The sequence below is a fragment of the Acanthopagrus latus genome, chromosome 10, assembly GCF_904848185.1.
Source record: "Acanthopagrus latus isolate v.2019 chromosome 10, fAcaLat1.1, whole genome shotgun sequence".
Taxonomy (NCBI): domain Eukaryota; kingdom Metazoa; phylum Chordata; class Actinopteri; order Spariformes; family Sparidae; genus Acanthopagrus; species Acanthopagrus latus.
Window position 1 is genome coordinate 16,229,952 of NC_051048.1, and position 14,895 is coordinate 16,244,846.

The following is a 14,895-nucleotide window of genomic DNA, read 5'->3' on the forward strand; positions in this document are numbered from 1 at the left end:
TGTTTGTTTGTTTGCAGTCCGCATCTACTGAAGTTGTTTAGGGGAATGCTAAAATACTGTTTCACTGCGAGTCTCCAGAAATCGTAGACTTGACCTGTGACTTTCCATCAGCATGGGGCTCAGCAGAAACATTGTTATGTTTTGGGTAAACTGTCCCATTAATTAAGAGTTATTTGGTTTTGTGTTCTGTTACGTAAAACATTTGAACGTATTTATGGAGTGTTACTAATTTTGTGAGAATACCACAAGCTGTAAACAGTAATTAGGAGGTTATTTAGGGAACATTCTTGGTTAATGGCCAAGTAGTTGCAGAACATGGTCATGCTGGCTAAGGCAATGACTAATAAAGAGCCAGTATGCTAGTAATATCCATGCTTATAGGTAGCCTGTTAATGGTCCATATGTGCACCCTAATTTAAAGTATTACTGTTCTGCTGTTTGTTCAGTCCCTTGAAACATGTTAACATAAGAAAAGGACATGAAGTTGCAAAGCAAATATTGAAACACACACTTCTTCTGTTGCAACCCAATAAGCATCACCACCATAACACTCCATCTGAGACTCTCTGTGGGTGGTTCTGTCAAAAAAAAAAGTGTGAACTGCAGTATGTGCTGTGGGCACAGTGCATATGTTATTATGCATTCCATTTTTTATGTCACTTCATCAGATTTTTTTTCCCCCTCTGAATCCTCACCGTCCACTGTCCAGTAACATACTGGTTCTCCTTGTCAGTTTTTATTCAAAGTCGTGCAGGTGAGATACAACACAAAACAGGCTTGTAAAGACATTTTACAGTTACATAGTGAGACATATTCAGCTCTGCTACAGTGTCGTGAGTAGTTTTTTTTTCTTAGCGCTCTCTGCTCTTTTTCAAATTTAGCAGCCACAGAAACAATTGTGCACACCACGATCTCACATGGTTTTCAGCATTTACCATCGCACATACTTATTCACAGTGACATAAGCATTGAAGAGATTATACATTTTTTTTACCATCACAGATTTTCTTTATTTTATCTTGGTTTGTGAGCACACACTGCATGTGAGATAAAATCAAAGTGAAGTGTTAGCGATAACCTGCTGGTGCTCAGTTTGACTCAAATGACTCAAAGTTTTAGCTTCACACAGGAAGTCGATGAAAAAAATGATAACGATCACAATCGGTGAAAACTTTTCACAAACCAACTGAAAAGACACGATGACACAGTTGTGTTGTTTGTGTAAGATAAACTGCAGAGCAGTCAGATAACACATTGGGGTAAAAAGTAATGAACATCCTCTATAAGGTTAGTTTTGTGTTCATCAGGAGAAAGCAAAGATGGCGTATAGAGCCGGAGCATTTTCATATCTTGGTGAATGGAGGATTTATTTTGGCCAAACTAAAGTTACTGCAGAAAGACAACTCTATCTTTTTTTTCTTTTTTTTTTTTTTACAATGAGGAAACGAGACAGTAAAACTCGTCTTGGCAAGTCATGAAGTCATTGCATACATCTCCCAGCTAAAAAAGCTGGGCTATCTCCTCTTGAGGTATAAAATGGTATTAGGAGACAGGACTTGGTTAGCAAGCTAACCTCAGTAGATATCTCTGCAACACAATAAATAGAGGCCTGTTGTTTCTTCTTCAGATCATGGTTAAAGTTCACTTATCCCTGGATTCTTGAGTCACTATGTATGACTTGAACTTGGTTTTGAATCTGTTACTCTCCTTTTATCTTCCTCCTGGACCTTCGACAGCAGAGAATCCTACAAACTAAGACTAAACACCAGACGAAGAATCCAACCAGGGCCATAATAAAAACAGCCACATCCAGGCTGAGGTAGGTATACCAAGGCAGTTTAAAACCTGCTGACTGCAGATGGGCTGCTCCTTTGTTCCTGATAACATACTCAGTCCAAAAGATGGCGGTGTCCATAGGAGGTATCGGTTGGTCGTGTTGTAGCTGTGAGAGACGCTGCATGTTGTTACGGTATGAGGGAGTCTCCAGGATGTCCTTGAGAGCCTCCAGGAAGTCCTCTTTGGTGAGTGATTTGGCCTCTACCACTCTAGCTGCGCCACGCACTTTCAGCCGGTGTACGTTGTCAAATTGATCAAAGAGGAGAGGCAGGCCCACAACCGGAACGCCGTGGTAAATAGCTTCATACATGCCATTGGTACCTCCGTGGGCTACGAATGCACGAGTCTTGGGGTGTCCCAGGAGGTCGTTCTGAGGTAGCCATTTCACCAGCAGGGTGTTGTTGCCCAGGGAGGAAGGCTTTTCGCCCACGAACCTCCACACTACCTTCTGAGGCAGCTGAGCAAAAGCAGCAGCGATGGCCTCTGTGACCTCATGAGACAGGGCCGACACCAGCGTCCCCAAGGACATGACCACCACTCCATGCTCCCCAGAGCTCTGCATGAAGGCCTCGAGCTCGGCAGGGAGGGGCTGGGCCTGTCTGCACTGGAAACCCCCTATGTAGACCAGGTTGGGCATGGTGGGCCGAGGGAACTCAAAGACAAAATTCGTCCTCACCAGCCAGATATCACCTGAAAGCTGCAAAGACAGCAAGTCAGTTCCGGGAGGGAAGTGCCGCTGGAGTAGATCGGCGTAGGCGGGGTTGATGATTAAGAGCTGTTCAACAACACTAAGGAGATAATGCAACATATTACTGATCCTTTGCAGAAAATCCATCTGATCATGAAGTTCACTCCCTGGCACGGGAACATAGGAGACAGGAGAGGGAGCTATGGTGAAATGGCCCTCCCCATTATTAATCCAGCGCACATTGAAGACCATTGGCAGCTTGAGGTAACTACCCAGAAGAACCCCTAAGGTGAGAGCGGGGTCTGTTAACATTAAGTCGAACTTTTCATCTTGCAGCTTCTTTATGAAAACAGGATCATCTATCATTGTAGCAGCTGCTCTGGCAAGGATCTCGTGGCCTGTTGTCAACATGGATGTGATCAAGTGCCGTTGGCAGAAGGTTCGTACAAACGTCGGCAACCTTCGGCATTCCATGACATCTAGGAGCATTTTATTGTAGTAGTTCATGTCTGCCTCATCCTCCAGCATGGGCACGTTGATAGAGGTAAAAATTGTAGAGTTACTAGGGATGTACCAACTCTTCGCAGAGCGCAGCACAGTGATGTTGTGGCCTCTGGCGTGCAGCTCCCTTAGCAGCACCTCCATGTTGATCCAATGGCTGCCATCTACAGGGACTACCAGAATCCTGCTGCCACTACAACCGGTGGGGCTGAGTAACAGGAAGCAGAGCCCCGTCAGGAGCACAGGGATCATGCTGGACATTTCCTATGAGACACAACAGATAAAAAATTATTAGATTCTCTGATGTCATGCTCAGGGGTGGGAGGCTGAAGTGTACGGATAATGTTATGCTGCTTTTTTCCAGGTTGCAAGTCTATTAACTACATAGGGATTCTAACATTTTCATTTCATTCTTATCATTTCACCAGTTCTGGATTAATCAGCTACTGAAAATACGATCAAAAGTGAAAATCTGGGGGACATTTGGCCATATTTCAAGGTAAAGCAATGTATTTTATAAGCCAAATAGCTAATTTTATCATTAAACCACTCTGTAGCCAGCATTAGCGAGAGATTATGTCCAGTGTGTTTCACTTCCAGATTTAAGTAAATGTGTCCAAGATATCACTGAAGTACTGTTTCATGTGACACTATCAAACAACAATGTTAGCAAGGAAGTGTTTGAGTGCTAACTTTTGCTGTTAAAGAAAGCTAATGGATCATCTAATGATATGTCATATGTTGTTTTCCCTTGAAACACGGCCCAATATCTGCTCCAGAGCCCTCTCTGGCCTCAAACAAGACGCTACAAAAAGCAGCAAATTGGGAGAGCTTGGAAATCTGTGATGTCATCGCCAAGTATCTATTGCTTTTTTATGATTTTGCTATGTTATCAACCACTCTTGACAGTTATCTGTTACATTTCTCGCCCAAGTGTCGAACACAACGCAACCATGTTGAGAGATAAGATTCTCACCACAAGATTCTTTTACAATATTCTGTCTCTACCTGACACCCCATCATTAAGCTTCCTGACGGGGTATAACCTCTGCATCTTTTTTTTAAAAAGAAACATGATCCCTCTGTGTATGGCCTGGCCCATGCTGGCCGTAAACCAGCAACCTTTGGGTGCTCAAGCCAAGTGCATACAGATATGATTTACTTTGGCATACTTAAGATTTAATTTCCTTCTTTGATCTTATCAGCTGCTGGCTGTCACTGTCAAGTGATACAATAGCTGTACAAGTGCTCTAAAACATTAAACCTTATTTGTAGCCAAAACCATTGCCAAATCATTCTCTGTACTGCAGCATTTGACACATTTTTTCACATAACTTTGATTGTTAGTATAACTATTATCCTGTATAAAATACACACTTAAAGGCCCAGTGTCATTGCATTCAAGTTGAGACAACATTATGTAGAAATTTGGCATTTTGTGCAAATTGGCAGTTTCTGAGCACTGCACCGTTGTCGTCAATACAAATCCCAGGCTTGTCAGATGTAATGTAGGCGCAGACTACAAACAAAACTCACCACGTCATAATAATGTTATGTCACTGAAAAAAAAGCATATCTTAAAGCAAACAAAACAACACCCTGCAAAATGATGTTGAGGGTGTTATTTTAAGGCTTCAAAATAGCTACATGATGTTGCTTTATAGCTAGTGAATGGCTGTTGTGTTGCCGTTCAATCAGATCCCTCACCTTGCTGTTTAGCCTGAGCTCCAGGTCCACAGTCAGCCAGTGTGCAATGAGACATGTGTTCACTCGGCTGAACCTTTACACACACAGGCCTTCAACATTTGACAAGGCCAAAGTCCAGAAGGTTGACCAGGTTGAGTAGATAATTCAGTGTGCTTTGTAAGTAAGTAATATATAATAAAACCAAAGGCGAATTACTATGTATTCGATATAATTAAATGTAATAGCAAAGGCCAATGTTAATTTAATGTCGGAAGTGTTTACAGTGTCATTTGAGTTATACAACATTTTGTGTGGAGTTACTATTATCTTTCCATTCACATGCGCACTCGGACAGTGCAAGATACTGTAAGTAAGAAGTGAATGGATGTTTCTTTGCCCAGTCAATACATTGTTCTTTTGAGTGTTTCACTGCAAAGTTACTCCTTGTGCTCAGCTCCTGTTTGCTGCTCATTTCATATGTTCGATCGTGGTTTTCATTTCTCACAGATGCCTATTTGATTGCTCACAGGAAAGTCCAGTGCCTTTAAAGACTTTACAGTCCTCTATCGAGGAAAACCTGAGGGAGAGCGGGGCGAAGAAAATCCAAACCGAGTGTGTGAGACGGGAGTGGCAGGGAGCGAGGGAAAGAGGAAGCGGCAAGGTCACGGTGCGGAGGAAAAATAAAGAGAGCGTTGGTGATTACAATAACTGCGTGAATCACCTCTCAACAGTCATATCAGCTCACCGCAGCCTTCCCCTCCTCTCCTCTGCCTCTGTGGAGTTAAACAAACCTGAGCCAGGGAGCACGGTCAGCTCAAGGTAACGGCAGAGATGAAGACATCAAAGCTCCGTAGGTCACAAGAAACATAAATATATACGTCTGCCAAAATTACATACATGACAAAGACTGTCCATTATGTAACAAATGATTTTTTTTTTCCAAAAGTACAGAATAAGACACATAAACAGGCATTCCGCTCCTGCCTACAGTATAGCAGCAGTATAGCATAGTATAGCAGCAACCTTTGAAAGCTTCCTTTAAGGATGTGCTCAGAGCAGGGACAGCCAATCAGAGACATGGATTCCATCTTGAAGGACAATCCAGGCGTTATCTAAGTGATACCCTGAAAAAGCCTTTTAAACACACTAAAAGTTTCCATGTGCGTGAAATCTCTGTCTCTAGTAGCTTTTGACACATGATTAACAACTATATCAGGGACGGAAATATGGGAAATACATGCAATTAGATAATTTGTTAGTTAACTCAGCTCATGCTATGCTCACATGCATAGTGAGCTGTAATTCAGTGCAAGAGAAAATGAAGACAGGTAACAGTTCTTTTTTTATTTTTTTTTGTATTTATGGGGGAAGTAAAGAAAAGACTAACTTATCATTGCAGTTGCATGATGTCAGCGTCACCTCCACTAAAGCTTCCTACCACATTGCCCACAACACACTTTACTTAAATTAGTCAGTCTACAAGTTGTAAGGTTATAGTTAAGTATGGACCAGTGAGTATATGAGTCAGTTTTGGTATTATGACTTTTAATGTGCCCCACAAACCTCTGTCGTCTCATTAGCCGCTTGTTAGCAAATGCCTTTTTTAAGACATGTAAATGCTTTTATAATTCACATGTGGGGGTGTTAACTGATGTAAAGCTTGCATGAACCACCTTTTTTTAGGCAGTTAACCAAAAAACATTCAAAAAACCCCAATGACTTTGAGAGGACAGAACCAGAAGTGCAAAAATGGTAGCTTAATTCCCGATTTTAAACAAAATACAGCCTCAGTGACCAGTGAAGGCCAGTATGATAACAGGGAAAAGGGAGGTGATTTGAAGTTGCTTCAACTAAGACTCTGACTCGTAGGAAGACCAAGACAACTTGGGCTTTGGGATTGGCACGCTAGCATCCATAGATATTGCCGCAACACTACATAGATGACTTTGACAAAACATCAAAACTGTTACTTCTTCTCATTCTGGTGAAAAATCTTGAATGTCTTAAACTAACAATCTCACATAAAGCACTTTTACAACTATTTTTGAGTCAAAAGCAATATGACAAACAACCCTTTATTTTCTAGTTTGAAAGTATGAGTTGAAGTGGATTTTTACACTTAGTTTGATAAAAAAAAAAAAAAAAGGAGCCCAGGAAAACAAAATAAAAAAAGTAGGTTTGTGACCAAACAGTTCAAGTTGCCAATTTAAGAGCTGATGAGAAAAAACCAGAGGGATCTATATTTATCATGACTAGGAACTGTGCTGACATTTTGAATAAGAACTAAGAATAGTCCTACCTCAGAACAGCACAGAAGCGCTATCTCTGAAGCTTCCTACACACCCTCTCAACAGGCACAAGAATAATTCATTTTAGAAGAAAGTAACAAAATCAATGTTGTCACGACATACACCCTCAATTCAACATGTTCTGAAGGCGGATGCAGGTTCAGTGGAATGTATTACAAAATCTGCTGACAACCAGCTACTTACATGTGTGTTTTATCAGTTGACAGTGTCGTTAAGTGACTTTGTGGCAGTCCTTATCTGTTCCAGCTGACTTCTTTGAAAATGACTCCATAAAAGAAAAAAAAGATGACGTTTCAAGTAACAGCCAGATGCTGTAAAAATTCCTGAAGCCCTGGAAGTGTAACATAAATCTATATATTTCAGTCAGGTTGATCCAGTCTGCATCTGTCCACCTGCCGGAATGTGTTTACATGTTTTTCATATCTTTTGCCAAATGCCGCCAACTTCTAACAGGACAGGACAGCTCTGCAAGATGCTCTTTATCCGGGAGATGACATTCCTGGATTTAGAAAGTTGATAAAAAAAAAAGTCTAAAAGTAGACCCAGATATGGATCGAGCATCCTGGGCATCCTGGGCTAGTTAGGGCTGATTTTCATGATAGACTGCATGATGAACTCAGGAAAATAAATAGATAAGTAAACAGATGTCACGACCCCCGATCTGGGTGGTCATCACGGTTAGACCACCGTGTACACTGGCTGGGCGGTGATGACTGTGAGCACCTTGCTGCGCCTTTTGAACTCTGGCCAAAAGTCATCAGTAGGAGTTGTTATAGACGGCATCCTATAAACAGTCAGATATCATATCTACCTGAGCAAAAACACACACACACACACACTCAAATGTTTTATCCAAAAACAGACAGAAAGTCACAGCCGTGAAGAAGAAAAGGATTGAGGCATTATGGCTTCTTATCCTAATCTCATCTGGATTCCATTGCAGTGACAAACAGAAACGAACGTGGGTTTCAAAGTTTTCAGCAGGGGGAGACAAAAACACTCTCACACTCTCTGAATGGCAGGTGGTGTTGCAAGCCAAGCAAAGGGAAGCACCAGCAAGCAAAACAAATGCAACAAAGCTCCAGATCTGCAATGAAAACAGATCTTTTGTCGAAAGGCAGCGGTGGGTCCTTTCCCATGGGAAAGTTTGAAATATGCCTGGCAGTTTTATAAAAGATTTCTGATTATAATATTCTATGATGAGCCATGACCTGCTCAACAAGTTGTTTTTCTCTTAATATATTAAAGTTAAAAGCAAATTGTGACTTATTGACCTGTGAACTGATGTTGATGAGAGATCTCAGGATTCATTTAATTTTCATGACACAATGCAAGATTGTGTCATGAAACTATAGATTATTCGTGGCGGCGTGTTGAGAAGCTGTGATCTGGTGGCACGGCAGCAGATACTTCTGTATCTTTTACCAGACAGCAGCACGGTGATCAGACTGTGGCTGGGCTGGGTGCCGTTGGTCAGTATCCTTTGGGCTCTGTGCAGACACCTCATTTCACCGATACCACTGATGCTCTGTAGATGGTGGAGGTGTATATCACCTGCCGTGCTGCAGAGAAAGGCCAACATTTGAATGATCGAAGCGGCCCAAGATGCTGGTGCTCCACTGGTTAGACTGGACGGCTATCAGAGTCGAAGACTGGGGGCTGATCATTACTTGGGAAAACCTTTGTTGCCATGGTGATCCCTCAAATAAGGAAGGCTCGAGAACAAAAACACGTATATGTTTTTTCTCATGGGAGTCTTTCTACATTCAGTGCACCTTTTCGAAGTTGAACTGGAGCCCAGATTTCTGAACAGCGCTCCCGGGACGCCTGCTGCTTCAAAACCTTTCCTTCCTTCAATTGTTCTCAGTCATGATATGGCTCATTTAAAGCCCCATGGCGGTGTTCACGCCATTTACCCAGACCCCGAGCTTGTTCTATCACCCGGTGACAGCTGTTTACGTTTCATCAAAACAGCTGTACGACTTCCTTGCGTTCGTGCGCTTCATGCTCAGGCCGGGTCTGCTCTCCTTGAGTGTTTACCTTTTGAAATGTTCACTTTAATTTGATGAACAGTCACCTCATGATGGAGCCTCGCCATGGACTGTGGCTGGAACACATGGAGCAAAAGCCAAAATTGAACTACAAAAAGCTTTTAGGTATAAGAGTTTTATTGCGAGGACTCTCAAAGCCATTGTTTAAATGCTCAATTCTTTGATATGAATTTGCAATATAGATACAATGATTAAGGCAGACTGAGGAATTTAAGAACATAAAGGTGAAGGATCAGTGATCAAAAATATTAAAAGCGCAAATGGATCTGCAAAGCAACATCCATTGACAATTTCTGTGCAATTTACATGTAATACAATATAACCAGATGACACAAGAGAGCGATGCACACCTTCATAATAAAAAGTTTACAGGCAAAGAGTCTACAGCCATGTTAAATGTTCTGCTAAGCTCTGAAGACCTTTTTCACTCCAAAATATTGACATCAAATCGAAAGTAAGCACAGGTTTAATTGATGACACTTAATGATGGTTCCATTCAATTTAGTGTGTTGGAGACTTTCTAGTCTTAATTAGTATCATTGGTGGACTTGTGTTTACCCTGCTGTTTAGTGCCAAAATGGCTGCTGTGAAGAAGTTCTATTTAGGCACAGTGCTGCTACGAGTGAGCTAAATGCTATCATGCTATGCTAACATTCGGTTCGGGCGTCAGTTGATTAGTAGGTATTGGGTCAATAAACATTGTAAATTCTAAAACATTAAACCAGATGACATCGGATCAACAAACATTTGAGGCCTAAAAATCTTCATCGACGCATTTCCATGTCGTCAGTATTCGTCCCCTGGGGATCATGAATTTATGTAACAAATTTCCATCTAATAGTTGTTGAGAAATCCCAGTCTGGACCAAAATGGTGGAACAGTTCAGACATCACAGTTGAGCCAGAATTACCATCAGTACAGGGCTGTTGTCATTAGGCTAGCTCTCATTCACCTCTGATGGTGGAAGTCACAGAGTGTCGGCTTATCTCTTCCTTCTGTCATTAGGTGATGCAATGTTTATGACCCTGTGTTCGCTGATGGTTCATCAGCCGCCGGGCAGCATTCCCCCGGCGTAGACGTGCTTGAAGCAGATCACAAATCAGTCGAAGTAGCCCTGTCCTTTTCCAGATAGCATGAAGGACCCGATGCTGGTGATGACGAAGTGAGTCCAAGAAGCAGACGTTGATGTTATTAATGGTGACATGGTTATAAATGTAATCTGTGTTCTCATCGGGACGTCATGTTGATGAAGGTAATGGGGTGCGCCCTCGCTTTCATCTCTCTTGCAATTTGGCACCAGGTGCAGGGCCCGCAGCAGCAGGCGTAGACGCAGTCCTTGCAGACTGTCCCCTGTGAAGACCAACAGAATTAGGGCTGGTTAGAGCAGTAGGATGTGGAGAGCAAACTATGCAGTCATGCAACATTAAAAATGCCACCACAATGTACGCGTTAATACGTGTGCAGACAGGGATGAAGGTTTATTTGCGGGACCGAGGAGCTACCAGTAGGATAACACGGCGGGATTTTTTGGCAGCGGCCGTTCATCGGCGTCACAGTCGACGCAAACAAGTCAACAGGAAGAAAAGGGAACACGGTGTGCTGAACCCTGATTAATGAATTGCTGGATGTTGTCTAGGAGCATGAACAGACACTGAGATCAAAGATAAACAGGTTTAAGACTGATCAGTGGTCTGATAAAGAGTGAGGGCTACAGTGACTTTTATGCTGGTGAACACGCTGCTTGTAAGTACTGACGCAGATGAGGTGCATTTTACTGACATTAAATAGCTTCAGTTATCAGTGGTGTTATCAGTGGTATATTTATATTTATATTTATATACTTTTTAACTCCTTTGCATTTGTCTGACAGCTTTAGTTACTAGTTGCCTCTAAGATTACAATTTTTGATACAGTTAATAGCAAATGATAATAAAGTATGTCCGATTTTGAGTGTGAAAGATTGCGATAAACTGAAGGATTAAAGGGTAACTCCACCCAAATTTTGGTTTTAGGGAGCACTTCTGCATATGTGAAAAAGTAGGATTAAGCGTGTAATTTGATACATTGCCTCCAGTGAAACATTGCAGCGTTGGTAATGTAGGCTCCAGGTTTTGAAGAGGAAGAAGAATGCGTTGAATAAAAAAAAACTAATACCTTTGGTTCTCTGGTTCTGGTGTATTAATTTTGATCATTTGTTTTTGACCAGTCCATGAGTTGTACAGTGGTGTACCAGTGCAATGCTTGACCAGGTGACTGATTTCAAACCGGACACTTACATTACCCACAATGCATCTTAGCCACTGAGTGGCATCACTGGAGTTAAACTGGAGTAAAACATCTACGGCAGTTAAATACCACACCCACGTTAATGCGACTGTAACATTAGTCCAAAAACATCAGACATGATATTGAGACACTTGCGGGAACATTTTGCTGCACAAGTACAACAAAGTACTTTTACCTTCAAAGTAAATTGTATACTAATACACAGATATTTTAGCCCAAGTAACATTTGGAATGTTACCTGTAGTAGATTATTGCATCAGTGTGGCATTAATGCTTTTACTTAAAGCATCAACAAGTAACTTTACTTTTCTGTTGATTCTGGCGGCCCCTGTGGACAGAAGCGGTACGAGCACCACTGACTTCTGTAATAAAGCTGTAGATCTGGCTACCTTAAGTATTTGTTATGAAAGCAAGTGAAAGAAAGAGGAAACACTTTTGTTTAAAACACAGCCGTTTTGCAGGGTGCATAGTGATGAGGTAATATATTTGGATGTATTTTTATTTTTTTTTTAATTTTATAACTCAGATTAATCAGAATTTGACCCTGTGATGGGCATTCAGAATGACTCTGCAGAAGCACTGATGGCGTCATTAAGTGTGAAACTGAGACTTTTAACCTTGACGTTTTTTTGTTGTACATTTAAGGCAAGGATCTGAATATATCTTTCACCACTGTCTGTCACACATGGCCTGTTTGTTTTTTCAATTTTGCATGCAGTCTGTACCTCAATGCCATAGCGATGGCGTATGGACACCCTGAGGGATGTGGTCATTGGAGGGATGAGTCCAAAAGCGTCCAGCAGAGGTAAACATACGCACTCCCCGGCCTCATACGACGTCTTACAGGCGAAACAAGGAGGGCACCAAAAGGCCAAGCAGCCTGCAAAAAAAGTTACAATTGTGCAATAAGAATGGGCTGATTTAAAAGGTTTCACAGCTGGAGAAAATCGGCCACAGAGGGGTGTATACAAATTACTTTTGCACTCAGAATAATAGTTTGAGTGTTGAGCCTGTGGTTTACATTATCACATGAGGCATCGTGAATGATAATGGCCAGCATTGCCCGAATACTTCACTACACCCACTGATCTCCGATCTGCCACGTGTTTGCATTCCTACGCCCAGATCAGTCTGAATGATCAGCATGTATTCAACTTCACGCACGAGAGACAGATTTAAGACGTTCCTGTCTCTATCGCTCCCTATCGCTCACTGTCAAGTATGTCCAGCTGGGTGGAAACAGAGAGGTGCACTCACACTGGGGCAGGTCTTGGAAGCAATCACAGATGCCAGAGGTCCATCCGTTGGATGTCATGGTCTGGATGACGGGCCTGGGCTGGGTGGTGGCCATACTTGTAGACATGAATGCAGCTTCTGATTTAAAATTAAAAAAGGAGAAGATCACAGGTTAGATAAAAAGTTGGCCCTATGTGTCTTCTTGACAAAATAGCAATGGTTTTGTAATACATCTAACACTACACACTGACATAATATCCAAGAGATTCCATTCATTAAAAACTGTCTACCCATTCATGCATCTCATAGGATGTGGAAAAATATCGAAAGGGCCATTCATGTGTTGCAGCTCTGTTGCATCCTTCCTCTGGTGAAATCCATGTTGCAAGCAGTATGGCGACTAATGTTTTCACATAACCTGAAGGATTAAATACTCTAAAAGTTCAGCCCTCTATCCTTTGAACTAATACTTTTCATCTAGAATCTGCATTGTGTGATGGATAAAAGATTGATACATTTTTGGCTCCTGAAAAACAGAGAGTATTCATGTAACCGCTGCAAAGTTATTTGTTATTTCCTCGCGGTTTAGTGCCGTTTCATCCGAACATCTCACACATACTGACTGAGTGTAAGGCAGTGGACAGAGCAGCCAGTATTATTACTGATTCTTACTTTTTACTGATTCTTACTTTACCCATCTACATTGTTTTGGTGTGAGCTGCCAACTTTTGGGAAATATCAGCAATCAGCAACAAAATAATCCACAATATTGAGCAGTTTCATTAAAAAAATTTTTTTCTTGTAGTGGATAACACCGTCGGACCATATCAACACAGAGGAAGCGTGCAAAGCTAGCTTACGCCACTGCCCAGCTTAAGACACCAGTGATGTTGACATGCAGCGCTGTCTTGAGCATGGACGTCTCATCCATGAGTAAATGTACGCTTCCTACTGTGCTGTGTTACGGCAGCAAGAAAGCAGTTCCTACACAACACTGGTTAGGAGCCACAAGTGCCAAGTGCCATCTAGTTTGACTACATTGAGGATATTTTTGCAGCTGGTATCTCCAAGACACTGCAGCTCACACCGAAATGATCTAGATGGATGAGTAGAACAACAGGAAATATGTTTTTTTTATTTCATTTTGGCAAAAACTGTCCCTGAAAATGCACACAGCTACTGTATATTTGCTCTGAGTAAAGGAAAATGCTCTATATTTTGGAAGTGTTGGAGCGTATTGTTAATGTAGCCTGGATATCACAAAGGAACGATAGCTGACGTCTTGACATTTTGACGCCCATGTGCCCATTAAGGATGTCAAGTTCAAATTTTAATGTCGGTCATACGCCACACAACAGTTCAGTCTTTTGTGACCTTTTCTTGAAACGGAGGTCTCTTTAAGCACATCTGAGACGCCGGACTCGCAAACACAGTCAAGTATCTTGAGGAAAGAGAAGTGAACGCTCATAAGCATACAGCAGTGCCCTCCTGAGTCATCGCAACCTCATGTATTCAACGCTTCAGGAAGCAAGAACGAGTCAGACAGAGTTCAATTACTTCTGTTTTTCTGAAAGGGGTCAGAAATACATTACATTGCAGCTGAAACCTGAACATTTGAAAGACCGAGCCAATGAAAAATTTGGTTCAATATGTCGATTATTGGGAGCGGTCCTACAGCAGTATTCAGATCTATCTGTCAGACAGTGGATCGCCTTACCTTACCGTCCTGTGAGGAAGAAGGAGTTCGGTCCAGTGATGGATCTGCAGGCCAGCGTGGCCGTCTTATAGAGCGGCTGCAGAGCAGGGAGCGTCACAGGACAGCAGGGGACTCTTGTCACCGACTGGTCTGTCCAGTCCGACCGGCAACGATACCCTTGACAGTCAGACATCAGATCTTACAGTCACGCATCATTTGAAACGTGACGTCACCGTGTTACAAAGTGCGCATATGACCTCATACTTCACATGTGCGACTCCGTTCAGAGACAGAGGCTGCGATAAGAACAGAGCGGCATGTTTCCTCGAGTTCACGTTGTCTCACTGTTTTCAGACCTGCGTTGGGAGATTGGACGTTTTGATACGATTCACTCGAATCATCAACGAAACATATTTGGATTTTGTAGCTGAAACACACATTGAGCAACATTATACTTGATAATTGTACATTTTACAAATGTAAAATTCTGTAAAAAAGTGTCAACACGTCTGATTGTTGAGACCATCTGATAAACTCCAAACGTCAGAGTAGCTTATCTTAATGTGTCATTGCTTAAATCAAATAAAACAGGCCTGTTTTTTCATG

At 42.0% G+C, this 14,895-nt stretch overlaps 2 protein-coding genes across 3 annotated transcripts; both read right to left on the reverse strand.

Annotated features, from left to right (window-relative positions):
* Positions 1 to 1,404: 1,404 nt before the first annotated feature.
* ugt5g1 (UDP glucuronosyltransferase 5 family, polypeptide G1) lies at positions 1,405 to 4,858 on the reverse strand. The gene is made up of 2 exons (XM_037113223.1): positions 4,733 to 4,858; positions 1,405 to 3,289 (listed from the first exon to the last, which is right to left on the reverse strand). Exon 2 carries the CDS (start codon positions 3,284 to 3,286, stop codon positions 1,700 to 1,702), a length of 1,587 nt encoding a protein of 528 aa, XP_036969118.1. The 5' UTR covers positions 3,287 to 3,289; positions 4,733 to 4,858; the 3' UTR covers positions 1,405 to 1,699.
* Positions 4,859 to 9,178: 4,320 nt separating this feature from the next.
* On the reverse strand, positions 9,179 to 14,653 carry LOC119027778 (cornifelin homolog A-like). 2 transcript variants are annotated; one of them, XM_037113225.1, is made up of 4 exons: positions 14,316 to 14,653; positions 12,615 to 12,731; positions 12,083 to 12,237; positions 9,179 to 10,421 (listed from the first exon to the last, which is right to left on the reverse strand). In XM_037113225.1, exons 2-4 carry the CDS (start codon positions 12,718 to 12,720, stop codon positions 10,299 to 10,301), a joined length of 384 nt encoding a protein of 127 aa, XP_036969120.1. In that variant the 5' UTR covers positions 12,721 to 12,731; positions 14,316 to 14,653; the 3' UTR covers positions 9,179 to 10,298. The 2 variants fall into 2 exon arrangements, with proteins under 2 accessions (XP_036969120.1, XP_036969119.1); XM_037113224.1 differs by having other exon boundaries at positions 14,311 to 14,652.
* Between the last annotated feature and the right edge of the window lie 242 nt (positions 14,654 to 14,895).